This window comes from Salvelinus alpinus, chromosome 2 (assembly GCF_045679555.1).
Source record: "Salvelinus alpinus chromosome 2, SLU_Salpinus.1, whole genome shotgun sequence".
Classification (NCBI taxonomy): domain Eukaryota; kingdom Metazoa; phylum Chordata; class Actinopteri; order Salmoniformes; family Salmonidae; genus Salvelinus; species Salvelinus alpinus.
This window is the reverse complement of record NC_092087.1, coordinates 8,357,787-8,375,325: the sequence shown is the minus strand read 5'-3', so window position 1 is coordinate 8,375,325 and position 17,539 is coordinate 8,357,787. Positions and strand designations below refer to the sequence as shown.

At 41.0% G+C, this 17,539-nt stretch overlaps 3 protein-coding genes and 1 pseudogene across 3 annotated transcripts; 2 read left to right on the top strand and 2 right to left on the bottom strand.

Moving 5' to 3' along the window:
• Window positions 1-1,380: 1,380 nt before the first annotated feature.
• LOC139553333 (deoxyribonuclease-1-like) lies at window positions 1,381-6,581 on the bottom strand. Its single transcript, XM_071365561.1, has 10 exons — window positions 6,441-6,581; window positions 5,937-6,062; window positions 5,689-5,774; window positions 5,475-5,569; window positions 4,921-5,007; window positions 4,447-4,559; window positions 3,266-3,378; window positions 2,256-2,413; window positions 1,864-1,960; window positions 1,381-1,717 (listed from the first exon to the last, which is right to left on the bottom strand). Exons 3-10 carry the CDS (start codon window positions 5,767-5,769, stop codon window positions 1,541-1,543), a joined length of 921 nt encoding a protein of 306 aa, XP_071221662.1. The 5' UTR covers window positions 5,770-5,774; window positions 5,937-6,062; window positions 6,441-6,581; the 3' UTR covers window positions 1,381-1,540.
• Window positions 6,582-11,025: 4,444 nt separating this feature from the next.
• On the top strand, window positions 11,026-12,683 carry LOC139568828 (deoxyribonuclease gamma-like; annotated as a pseudogene).
• Window positions 12,684-13,534: 851 nt separating this feature from the next.
• On the bottom strand, window positions 13,535-15,097 carry LOC139553330 (translation machinery-associated protein 7-like). Its single transcript, XM_071365546.1, has 4 exons — window positions 14,962-15,097; window positions 14,446-14,501; window positions 14,210-14,297; window positions 13,535-13,775 (listed from the first exon to the last, which is right to left on the bottom strand). Exons 1-4 carry the CDS (start codon window positions 14,975-14,977, stop codon window positions 13,741-13,743), a joined length of 195 nt encoding a protein of 64 aa, XP_071221647.1. The 5' UTR covers window positions 14,978-15,097; the 3' UTR covers window positions 13,535-13,740.
• On the top strand, window positions 15,048-17,442 carry LOC139553323 (mitochondrial potassium channel-like). Its single transcript, XM_071365533.1, has 4 exons — window positions 15,048-15,177; window positions 15,549-15,951; window positions 16,119-16,283; window positions 16,383-17,442. Exons 2-4 carry the CDS (start codon window positions 15,610-15,612, stop codon window positions 17,187-17,189), a joined length of 1,314 nt encoding a protein of 437 aa, XP_071221634.1. The 5' UTR covers window positions 15,048-15,177; window positions 15,549-15,609; the 3' UTR covers window positions 17,190-17,442.
• The last annotated feature ends 97 nt before the right edge of the window (window positions 17,443-17,539 follow it).

Here is a 17,539-nt window from a genome sequence, read left to right as displayed (position 1 = left end):
CACTGACATTCCTGTCTTGCAGGAAATCACGCACAGAACGAGCAGTATGGCTGGTGGCATTGTCATGCTGGAAGGTCATGTCTGGATGAGCCTGCAGGAAGGGTACCACATGAGGGAAGAGGATGTCTTCCCTGTAACGCACAGCGTTGAGATTGCCTGCAATGACAACAAGCTCAGTCCGATGATGCTGTGACACACCGCCCCAGACCATGACGGACCCTCCACCTCCAAATCGGTCCCTCTCCAGAGTACAGGCCTCGGTGTAACGCTGATTCCTTCGACGATAAATGCGAATCCGACCATCACCTCTGGTGTGACAAAACCGTGACTCGTCAGTGAAGAGCACTTTTTGCCAGTCCTGTCTGGTCCAGCGACGATGGGTTTGTGCCCATAGTCAACGTTGTTGCTGGTGATGTCTGGTGAGAACCTGCCTTACAACAGGCCTACAAGCCCTCAGTCCAGCCACTCTCAGCTTATTGTGGACAGTCTGAGCACTGATGGAGGGATTGTGCGTTCCTGGTGTAACTCGGGCAGGTGTTGTTGCCATCCTGTACCTGTCCTGCAGGTGTGATGTTCGGATGTACCGATCCTGTGCAGGTGTTGTTACACGTGGTCTGCCACTACGAGGACGATCAGCTGTCCGTCCTGTCTCCCTGTAGTGCTGTCTTAGGCGTGTCACAGTACGGACATTGCAATTTATTGCCCTGGCCACAGATGTGCAGGGACCCATGGCATCTTTCTTTTGGTGTTTTTCAGAGTCGGTAGAAAGGCCTCTTTAGTGTCCTAAGTTTTCATAACTGTGACCTTCATTGCCTACCGTCTGTAAGCTGTTAGTGTCTTAACGACCGTTCCACAGGTGCATGTTCATTAATTGTTTATGGTGCATTGAATAAGCATTGGAAACAGTGTTTAAACCCTTTACAATGAAGATCTGTGAAGTTAATTGGATTTTTACGAATTATCTTTGAAAGACAGGGTCCTGAAAAAGGGATGTTTCTTTTTTTATATCTCATTAGTTATAATGAGTTTATATCTCATATTATATTAGATATTAGACCAGATTGTAACCAGTAACCAGATTGTCTTTCTGAGCTGAGTGTGTAAACAGGTTCGTCCTTTGCGGACCGGCCCACAATTCTCCTGGGAGAAACGGTGTCATCTCTCTCCATCCTGCTGTACAGTGTCTGCTGTAGTACATTACAGTACACCATATGCAGCATTGTCAACCACCAGAAGTGTGGTTAGAATACACTCACTAACAGTTTTAAGCCCTGTAGCTGCAGCAGTTTCACACTGTGTTGTTAGCCAGTTGATATTTTTTTGTGACCTATTTTTATGTTGAAAATATATTTTCTAATGAAGATAAACAGACAACTTGGATTGGTTTACTTAGGAAATGTTTTTTTGTAAAATATTTCCTGCATAGAATATTGCATGTAGGTCTTTATTAAATAAAGCACTTGAAACATTTGAAACATAAACAGAAACAGATTTACATAGTTAGAATATAATTATTTATATAAATCATGTTTTGGCATTTCTAGGCTTGTTCTGACTTCCCCTTGAACTTTCTCACAAGTCTTTTCTTCTTCCGTGGTGTTGGGTTTACACTGAGAGACTCTACTTCCTCTATCTCTTTTTCCTCTTTCTTCTGTGGTACAGTTTCAGCCGTCGCCAGCTCCACCTCTACAGGGTAGTGGTCACTGATACTCAAAGCCTGCATCAATGGAGGGAGTGAAATATTTATGTAGTAAGGGATTAGCTAAAAACACACCAAAAACAAACCTCAACGGAGAATCTCAATTGAAAATGTTTTTAGTCCAAGATGGAAAACAGATGGCTGAAAGATGAAATATGACGTACCATAGCTTTAGATAGGTGAAAGGCTTTGTGGTAGTTGAAGGGCTTGGCTGAGTTGGGGACCATCGCCTCCAACATGTCATCCCCGTACATCACAATCCTGATAGGACGCAAAGGAAACAAAAATATTCCACAATGGCTAAAGAAATTACATGATGATATGTGTCTTCAGAGGTCCTGTTTGCAATATTGAACATATATATATATTTTTTTAGCTTTGCTTAACAGTTAACCATTCCCATTAATTTCATAGGGTTCTTTTGGATAACATTTTTGAGAAAGGATTATGAGAAATTGAGAAAGGACTATATTGTACCTTATTTGATGTATTTGATCCAATTCATAACCTTTTTGTCGTACACCATGAGTCTATAGCCTATTTGGAGTAGGTCTACCTGTCGTAGGTGTGGTCGTTGCTTGTGTTGGCTGTGGTGTCCACATCATCTCCAATCACCCAGTGGAACTTCTTATCACTACGGATACGGATTTTTGTCATGGCTTTCTTGGTGACATAACTTCCGTCCGCATTGAAATCGCCCAGGATCATGATGTTCTGCCAGAGACACAAACAGTGATACCACACTAAAGTATTTCTATGAAGAAAAAAATTCGTTTTTTTAAATAATACAAATTTAAAAAGGAAAATAATAGAGAATATACAAAATTACTTCTATATTCTCTTGATTTTAAGATAAATCCTGTCAACAATTATATAATGTTGTGATAAAAAAGTGGATAACACTTTTTAAGGTGCACGTTAGCTATTAATTTGTACTGTATAAGTGTGTATATAAGTAGCCAATAAGGCCTTTATTATGTCTTATTAGTCATATATAATACCTTATTTAAGTTTTTTTTGATCAAACAGTATAAGTCACAGCTTACTTAATAACCTCATTGTTGGCCATGATAAAGTATTTAGTAAAGAGCAAGTTACACAAGAAGCAGACTCTTAGTAAGCGTTCTCAATGTGGAACTAATAAGGTCATAGTATCTCAATAGGTGTTCCCTGTTCTAAAGCGTTATCTTTCGTTACACTTTAGAACAGGGAACACATTTTATGCACTATGTCCTTATTAGTCCCACATTGAGACACCTTACTAAGAATATTGTTCCTGTGTGACTTGCTCTTTATTAAATACTAATATGTCTTTATTATGGCTAACGAGGAAGTTATTAAGGATTTCCCAGTAGCACATGACAATGTTTGAATAAGAAAACACTTAATTAAGGTATAATATAGGACTAATAAGACATAATAAATAGCTTATTAGCTACTTATATACACACTTTTAAACTACAAATTAGTGGCAACTATTTGTACTTAAAAATAAAGTGTCAGTGAACCTTAACTTTCAGAATAAGAAGTGTGTGTCCCCAGGTGAGCATTAGTGAGTAAACCTACATCCGTCTTCCATTTCTTCTTCACTACTTTGACGACGTCGTACAGCTCGTCCAATTCCTTCACAGAGTCTTCAGGCTTGGTGTGCACCGGGATCAATATGAGGTCTTTCAGCACTATGGGATGTAAAGCAATCATGTCATATCCTGAAAGTAAATTGTCCTAGGACCCAACCCCAGGTCTACTGTGAACAGTCTGGCGTAGGTATCATAGTAAGGGGTCAGGAGTTATTCCTGACCACGTCACCTGATCAGAGCAAAAAATATCTGCCAGAGTTACATGTGTTGGGTTCTAATTCTCAGAGTAATAAACTCAACGGACATTATGAAAGCTTAACCAAGTTTATTCTTCCCAGAGGATCAATACAGCTGCATGAGACAAAACATGTTTCCACCAACACAAGTATATAAACTCCAGTTTAGATGCACTCCTCCTTCTCTCCAACCCTGACATCTGTTATCGTTCGACAGGAAGACGAAGTGATACGGGTAATAAACCATTCCTCCTCCCTTAAGGTGACCTGACCTCAACCCCTTTGATGCCTAATCCAAAGCTCTCCACCCGTATCCCCTATAGCAATCCTGTGACTTCCTCCCGTCTACCCAGCACATTCCAAAGCCATCTGGCTCCTACAGATAACCATTATCTTCTGATGTAACAACCAGTCTCTATCACTCCTCAGATACTGTAGTATTACCTCTGATGTATCATGTCTCTAGTATAACAATGTTCCACGTTGAAGAAGTCAGAACCCAGAATCAAACACATGCTATAACTAGGCCTCTGAGTGTTCCGTTATCAGGACACGTGGTCAGTAGGAACACAGGGCCCTAATAATAGGAACTAAAGAGGATAGATGGTAAATAAATGATAATGTATGTGAAGACATTACTAATAATACCACCTGTATTGAGACAGGTGAAACAGGGCTCTCTAGTGAAGACATTACTTTAATACTACCTGTATTTAGACAGGTGAAACAGGGCTCTCTAGTGAAGACATTACTTTAATACTACCTGTATTTAGACAGGTGAAACAGGGCTCTCTAGTGAAGACATTACAATAATACTACCTGTATTGAGACAGGTGAAACAGGGCTCTCTAGTGAAGACATTACAATAATACTACCTGTATTTAGACAGGTGAAACAGGGCTCTCTAGTGAAGACATTACAATAATACTACCTGTATGGAGACAGGTGAAGCGGAGGATGTAGGGCTCTCTAGCGAAGGCGTCCTCATCTCCCACCTGGTTGTCCTTATACTGATAGCTGTCAGTCAGCTTCACATGGTCCTTTCTGGCACCAACAATACATGAGGCATCTGTCATCTTACAGCTGATCACGTTCATCTTCAGGGCCCGTATTCATAAAGTGTCCCCTGAGTAGGAATGCTGATCTCGGATCAGGTTCCCCTTGCTGTTTATGTACACGTGTTCATTATTATCTAAAAGGATCAGTTCATTTCAGATCTTAGATAAGCCTCAATGTGAAGTGAAATCGGATTTTGTTGTCTTTAATTTTTATTTTCTCATACTCTACTTCTCATCCTCCCACGTTCTCATTTACAGCAACGACCCGGTGGAATAGTTACAGGGGAGAGGAGGGTGAGATGAATGAGCCAATTGTAAGCTTGTCAAACAACACATTGTGTCAGTACCTGTAGAGGAAGACAAACTGTTCCTTGTAGGTGTCGCGCCCCAATCTGGAACTCTTCACCATGGTGTAGGGATGCTTCTTATTGGCCCTGCCAAAAGGATATAACACATATTATAAACTGGGTGGTTCCAACCCTGAATGCTGATTGGCTGACAGCCGTGATATATCAGACTGTATACCACGGGTATGACAAAGCATTTATTTTTTACTGCTCTAATTACGTTGGTAACCAGTTTATAATAGCAATAAGGCACCTCGGGAGTTTGTGGTATATGGCCAATATACCACGACTAAGGGCTGTATCCAGGCACTCTGCGTTGCATGGTGCCTAAGAACAGCCCTTAGACGTGGTATATTGGTCATATATCACACCCCCTCGTGCCTTATTGCTTAAATGCCTTTTTCTTCAGTGGCATGGGTTACAACAGTAAGGTATTAATCACTGTATTATATTGATGTGGATATATGACATTGTATACAGGAGAATTGCTAGGGATCCAGGTATTATTGTATGTTTTAGAACAGAGATTAAGAAAATACTTTGTGGTAGCACACCTTGTGTCATTCAGCTCTTTAAGGAACGTTGTCATGGCCTGGCCAGTCCTATCAACCACTTCTAGGATCAAGAAGACACTATAGCGGGACACAATCTGGCCATTTGGAATAGAATGGAATGAATTAAATAGAATATAACGACAGACTCAATGTTAAATAATAAGTTTGAAATGAGAATGTGAATGTATTTCCAGAACAATGAGAGAATAATCACCTTGATGAGATATTTCAGGACGTTCTTATCAGCCACTTTGCTTGTGCCCAATCTTCTGACGTTGAAGGACGCCACCTTCATGATTGCTTCGGGTAATAGAGCAGTTATTATACATCTTAGGAGTTGGTATAGAGTCTTGTCTATAAACTGTCTGTATATGTCAGTCAACATGATTTGTAAAAAAACAAACAGTTAATTCACACCAAAAAAATATTTTATTAGTGCAGTATATGTTTCCATTTTCTTACCATACAAAAAGAGATTAGACTTCCTGACGTTTTATGGTAGAAATGATCTGGTAGAAATAATTTGCTATTATAGCCCCCCACAAAGTGTTCATCGGAGTCCGGTTCAGTCCTGGTCATTTAATTCCGCTGTAAATTGTCAATAGATATCAGACCAAAATGCTTTAAAAGACAGAAAGGAGAACACTAGCCTAGCAGACTTGTCTGACCTCAAGAAGAGCGGAAGCCTCAAAACATCTGACATATGCATACAGTTGCTTCCTGTGCAGTCTCACGGCAGTTTTTCACACAGAGAACATCAACATGAAATATTATGCAAATATTATGAAAATTATGCAAATCTCTTTTGCTCCGTTTTTTTTTTGTGTTGGTACAAAATAATGATATTGCAAACAATTTTATATGACATTTACTCAAAGAAGATTATTGAATAAGGTTGATTGATAATAGTTTCATGTTTAGTCTATTTGAACCGTATATAACTTTTTCATTATTCAAATTCATTACCGTGTTATGATGATGTACCCAGGAGCCGAAGGGTGCTCTGATGCTTTTAGTAAACAGCAGAAATCCGCTTCAGAGAGAACATTGTATAGCCTGAACTGCACGATATAACCATCTCTCTCCCTGTATACCTAGGTTGTGGCTAAAGCTTTATAACATATCACTTCCTGTATCTGAAGAGCAGTTTTGTGGTGTGGATGTTATCTATGTGTTTGCATATTTTCGTCCCATTTCCTTATCACAGTGACATTTGTGTCACTTTACACACGGACACCGTGCTGTCTGATTCACTCAGGCAGGCCACTTTCCTCCTAACCGCTTGGTTGTGAAATGTGTAAATATATGACTTAGTTACCAGACCAGTTCTATATAGCGCACCAAAAATGTATTTTAGATAGTGACCATGTTATTATTGGATCTAGAGTTGCCTATAGTGTTGGAAACCTGTCATCTGGTCCCAGTGTATCCTATTTCTATTATTTATTAGGGGGCAGCCCCCCCCCCCCCCCCCCCCCCCCATTCCTTCCATATTTTGTTCATGTTTATTAGACAGGATAGAGAGACAGATAAGAGAGTTTTCTGAAATAGCAGTGGGCTGGATTTAAACCCATGCTGCAGAAGGTCAGAGGGTCAGGTCAGAGGGTCAGGTCAGAGGGACAGGTCAGAGGGACAGGTCAGAGGGACTGGTCAGAGGGACTGGTCAGAGGGACAGGTCAGAGGGACTGTAGGCTATAGGTGTTAGAGAGGCCATTAACACCACCAGACCAAACTAAACCGCGAGGCCCCCATTTCTTTTGGCCCCTCTGGTCAACAGGGCACGTTTCCAACATGTCATGAACAGGAAAGCCTAACATGCGCAAAAAAATGTATAACAATAAATGTAAACAGGCCCTAAAAAATATTATTTTGTAATGTTGGTGTGTTGTTTCGTTGTAGTTTTCAGTGAAGGATAAAAAGCTCTAGGCCTTTCCTGACTTTTACGGTTTATACACTATAGTACATAGCAGAGACATCTAGAGATGTCAACTCTGACAGGATAGCCCTGGGGGTACAGAATACTGTATAACCACAGTATGTATCTGGAATAGGTATTTCTCATCTGTCATCCTGGGTAGTCTATGAGTAGCTCAGAAGTTACTGTAAATCTGAGTGGTGGTGGCAGGCCTGGAATTTTGTGACTTTAGAGGCAAGACCATTTGGCTTTTAAGAGGTGCCCAATCTGCCAGGGCACCAACGCCATCTGCCAGGGCACCAACGCCATCTGCCAGGGTACCAACGCCATCTGCCAGGGCACCAACGCCATTTACCAAAATAGCAAATTAAATTGATTTGATAACCGAACAACACCAATAAATAATTAGCCTACATGCCAAATTTGAGGTGATAGCCTATGTGTATTGGCTATAGTCTGTCAATACAATCAATCAAATGTATTTATAAAGCCCTTCTTACATCAGCTGATGTTACAAAGTGCTGTACAGAAACCCAGCCTAAAACCCCAAACAGCAAGCAATGCAGGTGTAGAAGCACGGTGGCTAGGAAAAACTCCCTAGAAATGCCAAAATCTAGGAAGAAACCTAGAGAGGAACCAGGCTCTGAGGGGTGGCCAGTCCTCTTCTGGCTGTGCCGGGTGGAGATTATAACAGAACATGGCCAAGATGTTCAAATGTTCACAGGTGACCAGCAGGGTCAAATAATAATAATCACAGTGGTTGTCGAGGGTGCAACAGGTCAGCACCTCAGGAGTAAATGTCAGTTGGCTTTTCATAGCCGATCATTCAGAGTATCTCTACCACTCCTGCTGTCTCTACCATTCCTGCTGTCTCTACCACTCCTGCTGTCTCTACCACTCCTGCTGTCTCTACCACTCCTGCTGTCTCTACCATTCCTGCTGTCTCTACCACTCCTGCTGTCTCTACCACTCCTGCTGTCTCTACCACTCCTGCTGTCTCTACCACTCCTGCTGTCTCTACCATTCCTGCTGTCTCTACCACTCCTGCTGTCTCTACCATTCCTGCTGTCTCTACCACTCCTGCTGTCTCTACCACTCCTGCTGTCTCTACCACTCCTGCTGTCTCTACCGCTCCTGCTGTCTCTACCACTCCTGCTGTCTCTACCACTCCTGCTGTCTCTACCACTCCTGCTGTCTCTACCACTCCTGCTGTCTCTACCACTCCTGCTGTCTCTACCACTCCTGCTGTCTCTACCACTCCTGCTGTCTCTACCACTCCTGCTGTCTCTACCACTCCTGCTGTCTCTACCACTCCTGCTGTCTCTACCACTCCTGCTGTCTCTACCATTCCTGCTGTCTCTACCACTCCTGCTGTCTCTACCACTCCTGCTGTCTCTCCAGACCGATGCTGACAGGAGAAATGTAGCCAAACTTTAATAGATAGGCCAAACGCCAGTCATGTTTAACAAATATAATGTAGGTCGTATAACTAATATTAACATTGAAAGGCTTGATTCTGTCATAGTCAAGGCACCTCTCATTGAGTAACTCAAGTTGAAGGGTCGACCGGGGTACTGCAGGTTGCCATTAGCAACTAAATGATCCTTATAACTTCTTCTTTGTGGGATTTAAAAAATAATCAGTTCAAGGACATACATCTGGTTTATTAGAAGCAATTACTCCGCAACGCAGAGTGCCTGGACACAGCCCTTAGTCGTGGTATATTGGCCATATATCACAAACCCCAGAGGTGACTTATTGCTATTATAAACTGGTTAGCAACGTAATTAGAGCAGTAAAAATAAATGCTTTGTCATACCCGTGATATACAGTCTGATATATCACGGCTGTCTGCCAATCAGCATTCAGGGTTGGAACCACCCAGTTTATAATATGTGTTATATCCTTTTGGCAGGGCCAATAAGAAGCATCCTTACACCATGGTGAAGAGTACCAGACTGGGGCGCGACACCTACAAGGAACAAGTTTTGTCTTCCTCTACAGGTACTGACACAATGTGTTGTTAGACAACTTTATCCGATTTCACTTACATTGAGGCTTATCTAAGATCTGATTTGGGGGGTTTACACAAAGATCTCAATTTTTCCACACACTATAATGAGGGATCCTGTTTTCTGCTAACAATGCCTGCAGTACCGGGGTCGGCCTTGAACTTCCATGGCTTTCAATGAGAGGAGGCAGACGTTTTGAGCAGTGAAACCTGATTTGAGCAGACTAATGTCCTGCTCACATGCTAGTTGGAACTCAGAAATGTTCGAGTTGCTAACTGGTTGAAATCGGCATGTGTTTAGTTACAACCAGCACGTGTTTAGTTACAACCAGCACGTGTTTAGTTACAACCAACATGTGTTTATCTACAACCAACACGTGTTTAGTTACAACCAGCACGTGTTTAGTTACAACCAACATGTGTTTAGTTACAACCAGCATGTGTTTAGTTACAACCAGCACGTGTTTAGTTACAACCAGCACGTGTTTAGTTACAACCAGCATGTGTTTAGTTACAACCAACATGTGTTTAGTTACAACCAGCACGTGTTTAGTTACAACCAACACGTGTTTAGTTACAACCAGCATGTGTTTAGTTACAACCAACACGTGTTTAGTTACAACCAACATGTGTTTATCTACAACCAACACGTGTTTAGTTACAACCAGCACGTGTTTAGTTACAACCAACATGTGTTTAGTTACAACCAGCATGTGTTTAGTTACAACCAGCATGTGTTTAGTTACAACCAACACGTGTTTAGTTACAACCAACATGTGTTTATCTACAACCAACACGTGTTTAGTTACAACCAGCACGTGTTTAGTTACAACCAACATGTGTTTAGTTACAACCAGCACGTGTTTAGTTACAACCAGCACGTGTTTAGTTACCTGTACTGAACCATACTGTACTGTACTGAACCATACTGTACTGAACTATACTCTACTGTACTGAACTATACTCTACTCATGTTTACTGTACTTGAGTTTCTTATAATTCACTGGGTCTATGTTCTTACAAGAAATATTTTGTATTAATTACCAGCCTTGCTATTTTCAATGTTGCTGATATTTAATTGGGTCAAGGTGTACAGAACATAAACGCAGCTGTCTGATATCTAACTTATTCCTGTGGGTTTTTAGTTGCAGGAAAGTTAACTTCCCTTTTTTAACTCTTACTTTTTTAACTCTAACTTGCAGGTGCATGTTTGGGGATCCCGAGTGGCGCAGTAGTCTAAGGCACTGCATCTCAGTGCTTGAGGTGTCACTACAAACACCCTGGTTTGAAGCCAGGCTGTATCACAACTGGCCGTGATTGGGAGTCACACAGGGTGGCTCACAATTGTCCGAGTTTGGCCAGTGTAGGCCGTGTAAATAAGAATTTGTTCTTAACTGACTTGCCTAGTTAAATAAGGTTTAAATAAAGTAATCTCCAGTTATAGGTGTTTTAAGAATTACAGCCCTAACCTGCAGCTGTGCATTAAGCTCTGCCTGTTGGTTGCAATTGACCCAAGTAGGCTGGCTATTCAACTTGTTTCAGTTTAGGCTTGCTTGTTTGATCAACTAGTAGTTCATGATAGTTTTACATGAATGTTGATTATTATATTTTTTCCAGCAGCAGTCATGAAGGATTCATCTTTCAATGTCCAGAAATTTGTGAAGGGCAAGATTTCAGACCCACAGAGCCATGCTATCCTTGTTAAGGTATAGTATGATTGTATACCTGATCTTCTATTTATTTATTTATTTTATTTCGCCTTTATTTAACCAGGAAGGCCAGTTGAGAACAAGTTCTAATTTACAACTGCGACCTGGCCAAGATAAAGAAAAGCAGTGCGACACAAACAACAACACAGAGTTACACATAAACAAATCATAAAAATCTTATAATCACCTTTAAGAAAAATTTGGCTAAACTATCCTCAAAACAAGAATGTTGTCCTGCAGATAAACAGACACAGGAATGAACATGTTCTCCTCCCCCTTCCTTTTGTCCATTCAGATTGCGTGCCGCTATGACATCATAGGGATTCTGGAGGTGGTGGAAAAGGGAAAAATGTTCCTGAAGGATTTAAATGAGTCAAGTGATTTCTCTCAAGGTGGGTAATTTCATAGTAGTGATTTGAATGGTCATATCAGGGTGCAGTAGCCGGATGTTTTTCCAGACCATGAGACACTATAAATATATAAATAAAGCCCCCTTGTCAGGTCAGGAAAACTCCTGGTCCTACATGATAATAATGATTCATTTACAAGTGTGTCATTTGATCTTGTGTTCTTGTCCAAATAGGTCCAATAAGAAGCAACACTACACTCTGAAAATCAGCCCTCGTCTGGGAAGAGACAGATACAAGGAGCAGTGTATGTTTCTGTACAGGTACAAATCAAACCCATGGTCAACCTTACCCTCATGAACCTCTATCTTATGTCAAACATATTTTTCATTGTGATCTGATTCAATGCTATTAAATGTATTGCATTGTTTGTTCTGAAAAGGGATGATTTGGTGGACTTGGTCGGCGCCTGGCAACGAGTACAACCAGGCTGAAGATGTGGATACCTTCGCCAGGGATCCGTCCATTCTCCTCTTTAAATGTCTCAACACTGGTAAGGGGCACAGGAGCACTGGAATTTAGCAGGATCCATCCATATGCCATTTGATTTAGCAAATCATATGAAAGTGAATGGTAAACCGACAGGTGGAGATTAAAGCAGAGAATAAAAGTCCATCCATAAACAGATGAAATATTGACTTCTCATCTCTTCCTGGGTTTCTCAACACTAGAGGACTTGGTACTGAACCCAGAGCACACCAAGCCTGAGGACTCAAGAGAAGGAGCTAGATGAGCTTTATGATGTCTTCCTGGAAATTAAAAATAATTGGAAGATGGATGTAAGTTCTGAGATAAGCCATTGACAGAGCTGGTTTAGAAAGTGGACCTAAATGAGCCGTTGACAAGTAAAATACATAACCAGCCACATCTTGATTTCAAGATAACTGTGTGAGAATAACATTGATTTATGAACAAACTGCTCTCATAAAAACACTATCCTCATTCTGGATGACAAGTAAATACATTTGTTGTGTAATGTTTCTCTTGTACCAGAACTTTATGATCCTAGGTGACTTTAACGCAGACGGGTCCTACGTTTCTAACAAGGACATGAAAACATCTGCAGTGACACATGTCCACTGGCTTATTAAAGATGACCGATACCACAACAAACACAGGCAACGAGAACACTTGACAGGTGGCTCACTGATTTATGAACATGTCTGAAAATGGACAATCACCTATGGAGATAACTTGCAATTTTTGGGGGGTATTGTTAAAATGTCTTAAGGTATTATAAAACACATTTACTTGTGTAATATGACTGCTGACTTGTTCTGATCCACAGATTACATGCTTTACACCATCATGCCAAACTATTCCGCTTTCAGAAGGCATATGTGCTTTCTAAAAAAGATGGAATTAGACAATACAAGCCAAGTTTAATCCTGGTAGATGGCTTGATTAACAATATTATAAACTATATGAAATGAACACTTTAGTAGCCTACATTTACAACCTGTCTACACTAGAAATACATGTAAAAGGTGAACCCTCTGGCTTACGTCTCCACATCTACCATGTTTTATCCAGCCCCTGAAGGTGAGTGACCTGTTGAGATACAGCTGAAAGGACTGACACCAACTAAATACAGTAAGCAGCATCATTGCGCTTTATTCTGAATCTCCCAAACTTTCCTCTTAAGGAAAATCATTAAAACGGGGTAAACAAGCAACATATTTTACACACATCACTCCACACACATTCAAAAAATCCAGTGTCGAAATCTGAACAATAAAATGAATTGTAGATAAGAAAACTAATTTTCTGGAAGTGGGAAACAGAACCCTCTACTTGACCAAAATTGTACTGTATGAAGAGAATTTAGGGAACTGAAGAGAGAACCTCAATGAGAGAAGCTGAAGATGCAGGTGGCCAAGCTTAGAAGTGAAACTGATTACATTTAACCATAATACTAGCTATTTGTGCTGCACATCATGTTGGTATGTGTAGTGTAGCTACTGATCTAATGCTGATGTGTTTCCAACAGAATCTCAAAGATTACGGAGGAGTGTAAATACAACAGTAGTTACAAGACTTTATTAGTTCAGAGCTTTTTCCTTTACAAGAACACATTGGAGATTATTTTTTTTAAAGGGTCATTTCATGAATTTTACTCATTCTACAATGGACCCAAACAAGAAAAAAAATATGGGGGTAGGGGGGTTGGATTTGCCATGGGGTTGCGATTCAGCAAATGAGTGCATGATCTTCTAATGCCAAATCACTTCTTTCCAGACTTCTTGATTCCTCCACCAGCTGAAAGAAAATGGAGAAGTTGAGAAAACCATCTGAAATGTGTATAACTTTTTCTAGAAAACTCATGTAGTGAGGCACTAATGTATAGAAGCAAAGACATCTGTGGCAAGCAGAGTACATTGAATGTCAGGCAAGAAAACACAAAAAAGGCTAACACTGCCACCTAGTGTTATGAGAATCAATAGGCCTATTCTCCTCGGTGCTTGAGATGCCTATTCGTTATCCTCTGCAGTATAAAAACAGTTAAACATTGGCACGGGTAAATAATACTCTATATATATCTGGAGTCAGTGAATGGGTGGTTGGGTAGATTTGGGGCAAGTTGAAATTCCACCCTTTTGATTTATTTGGGGTATTGTTCAGTTTCATCAGAAAAAGCGAGGAATCCTGATTAGACTCTTATTGTCAACAAGAACAAATACATTAATTCTTACTCAAAGGTCCTTTTCCTGCTGCTTTCGTCTTCAATGCATCCAAGGCTTTCTGGTCTTCTTTCTGCTTCTGCTTGAAGGCCATTTCCTCCTGGATTTGACAAAGCAAATCTGCTCAGGATTACAATGGAAAATGCACTAGTCCACATTTTAAGATACTTAATTTTCAAAGATACTGAGCGTTCCCTCAGAATGATATAGGCTACATACAACATTGTGCTAACAACACAATGACTTACATCGTCCATCTCCTTCGTCGCTTTCTTGGCAGATTTTAAAGGCTTTTTCTTACCACCTGTAAGACAAGAACACATCTCATTGAATTAATATGAATCAATACCGCATATGAGCATCACACAAAGCCCAGAAGCTAGCATGCTACGTAACTAGCTAAACTTGATTAAGACATGTGGGAGAAATGTACACATTACACAGCTAGCTAACCATCTAGCATAACTGTGATGCATGTATTAACAAGCAGATGTAAGAGCAATCAACAATATATGAACATGTATGGTACATGCGAATGCCATCTCTGTAAATAGATTGAACTTTCTAGCCTAAGTAGCATGGCCATGGCTTGCCAGGCGCCAGTTATTCCAGCTACAGTAGCTAGCTACATTGCAATGCATTGCACGAGTTGCTAGTATTTACAGTCGTAGTCGAAACTTTAGTGGCAATAGTAGTGGCAATATTAAGTTTCACCTGAAAATAAATGTCGAGCTTTATGTCAAAAATGTAAATGTGTATCTCACCTTCTCTTCCGGACATATTTGAGACTTTTCAATAAAATCTCAATAAAACAACTGAGCTAGCGTGTTAGCAGTTGCTTACTAATCCGCGCTGTTAGGACCTTACTTCCGCTCTAAACCGGATGCAGGATGTTTGTGATGCGCCTGATCATAAAATCACCATTCACGTTCTGTAGCCAGCTGATAATTTGCCGAACAATCAACAATTGAAGACCACCGGTACGTGATTATACTTTTTTTTAGGTAAAAAGAAAAATCAGAGAGATTAATAGCTACGAGTAGAACATGATGTTAATTTAGGCTTGGGTTGCCTTGAAGCAAGTTTTCAAACTGTCAGCTGCTGGCTAGCTAGATAGCTGTGCTCGCTAGCCCGTTCTCTATGGTAATTGATTGGGCGTCTCAGCCACTGCATCATGCATAACATCCAAAATGGCCATAGATTTTCAATTAATTGCATAAACATCAGCATTGTAGAGGTCAAATGAGCAGTGCTAAAAAATATTGATGAACATTCATTGATACATCAAACCTCAACAGCCCACCCATATATACTGTACTTTGATACAGAGTTTGACTGTACTGTTTTACAGGTGGCAGCTCCAATGTCTTCGGCTGTAGTTTCATAGTGAATATAACCGACTGGCTTCTCAAATGAGGTACAGAGGGAAACCGCTCATACCATGGTGCCATGGAACATCATGTCTCTACCGTTTCCACATCGCTGGCACGGTCAGAGGGACTGTGTATTCCAGCAGGAGCTACAGCACACAACAACAGAAACCACCACAGCCAAAAGATGACCGAGTAGACAAACCTGCTGTGCCTATTCAGGAGCATGCCATAGCTACAATACAGCATCTGACTGACTTGGGGAAGCAGTGGGGACAGAAGTCTATGAGCACAGCCTCAAACACAGTTAACTACTGGTGGGAGAGGTACGAGGAGTTTGTCGGTCTGAATGAAGTCAGATATGCCCAGTCTAAAGTTACAGAGGTAAGACAATATGCAAGCCAGGTGTATTGAACCAGAGGTTTTGATGCATTTTTCACTGTATCTATCTTGTATCTATCTTACTATCTCTTCGCTGAGTTTTCCATGACCTGGCCAGGAGAAAACCCTAGTTTGTCCTGGGACCCAGAGTTTGGCATGTTTTCCTTCAGGCAGAAAAGGCCTTCATGGTGGCCAGAGGGATGGTGCGTGAGGCCCATGGCAGCCTGGAGGCCCTACAGGTCCGGCTGAAGGAGGTGAGAGATCGACTGGATCGGGTCTCACGAGAGGAGGCACATTACCTGGAGCTGGCCACGCTGGAGCACAAGTTGCTGCAGGTAACTACTGTCAACACAGAATAAAATGGAACATACACACATCTGTAGTGTTGCACTCTATTTAAAGAAGCAAACATTCTCACAATGTCTTGACCATAGGAGGAACGTCGCATACGAACAGCCTACGAAAACGCAGAAGGGGCTGAAAGGGAGAAGTTTGCCTTATTCTCAGCGGGTGTACGTGAGAGCCACGAGAAAGAACGGACGCGGACGGAGCGCACCAAGAACTGGTCTGTGATAGGCTCTGTACTCGGTGCCTTCATAGGGGTCATGGGTTCTACCTATGTCAACAGGGTACGCCTACAGGAGCTGAAGAATTTACTACTAGATGCCCAGAAAGGACCAGTCAACCTACAGGAGGCTATCAGAGTCCAGGCCAGTATGCATTCGACTCAACAAGAGGAGCTGAGAGGCCTTATAGACACCCTGAGGGCGACACTACAGCATAGTGCAGCTCAGGCTGAGAAACATGTGAAGAAGCCGGTGACAGGTCCTGTTCCGGTTCCAGAACCCATCGTGGTTCCACCTCCACCTTCTCCAAGTGCCTCTGAGACAGTTCTAAAAGAGATACTGCTCTATAGCCAGAAGGCACAGGTTCTTATAGAAGGAGTCCAGCCCCAGCTTGGGCAGCTAGACCAGGGTGTTGGAAAGGTTGAATCGGAACTCAAGGAAGTGAAGAATTTAATTGAGACGTATCATAGAGAAGAGAAGCCACCTGTAGTGATAAGTCAACAAGATTCACAGATGTTTGTATGTGAAACAGAGAGTGTTATGCAAGGACTTGACCAGACGGAGAAAAGACTTGGGGCTCAGATAAACCAGACTACCGTGTACAACACTGTTCTGGCTTACGTTGCGCTTGCTGTCACTGTACCTGCACTGTATATTCTCTTTAGAGGTGTTTGACTAATGTTATATACTGTAAAAGAGTGTTATTAATCTAACCAGGTCCATCTTGATTTTACAAATGAAATAATTATCAAATTATCAAATCAAATAAATTTGCTATTTATGTCTTTTATACAGGGAAAATGAACCGTGCACTGATGTGAAATCAATGACTGTATGAGAGTACTATAATTATGTTTAAATGTAATACATTATCAAATATTTTGAATTACAGTACTCAATCTATTAAAATGTAATATGTTGTCAAATATTTTATGTTTTGAATGTAGATTGTTCTATAAATTAATCGAAAAATAAATTGTCACTCCTAGAAAAAGAACATAAAACGTGTATTTCACACAAAAATA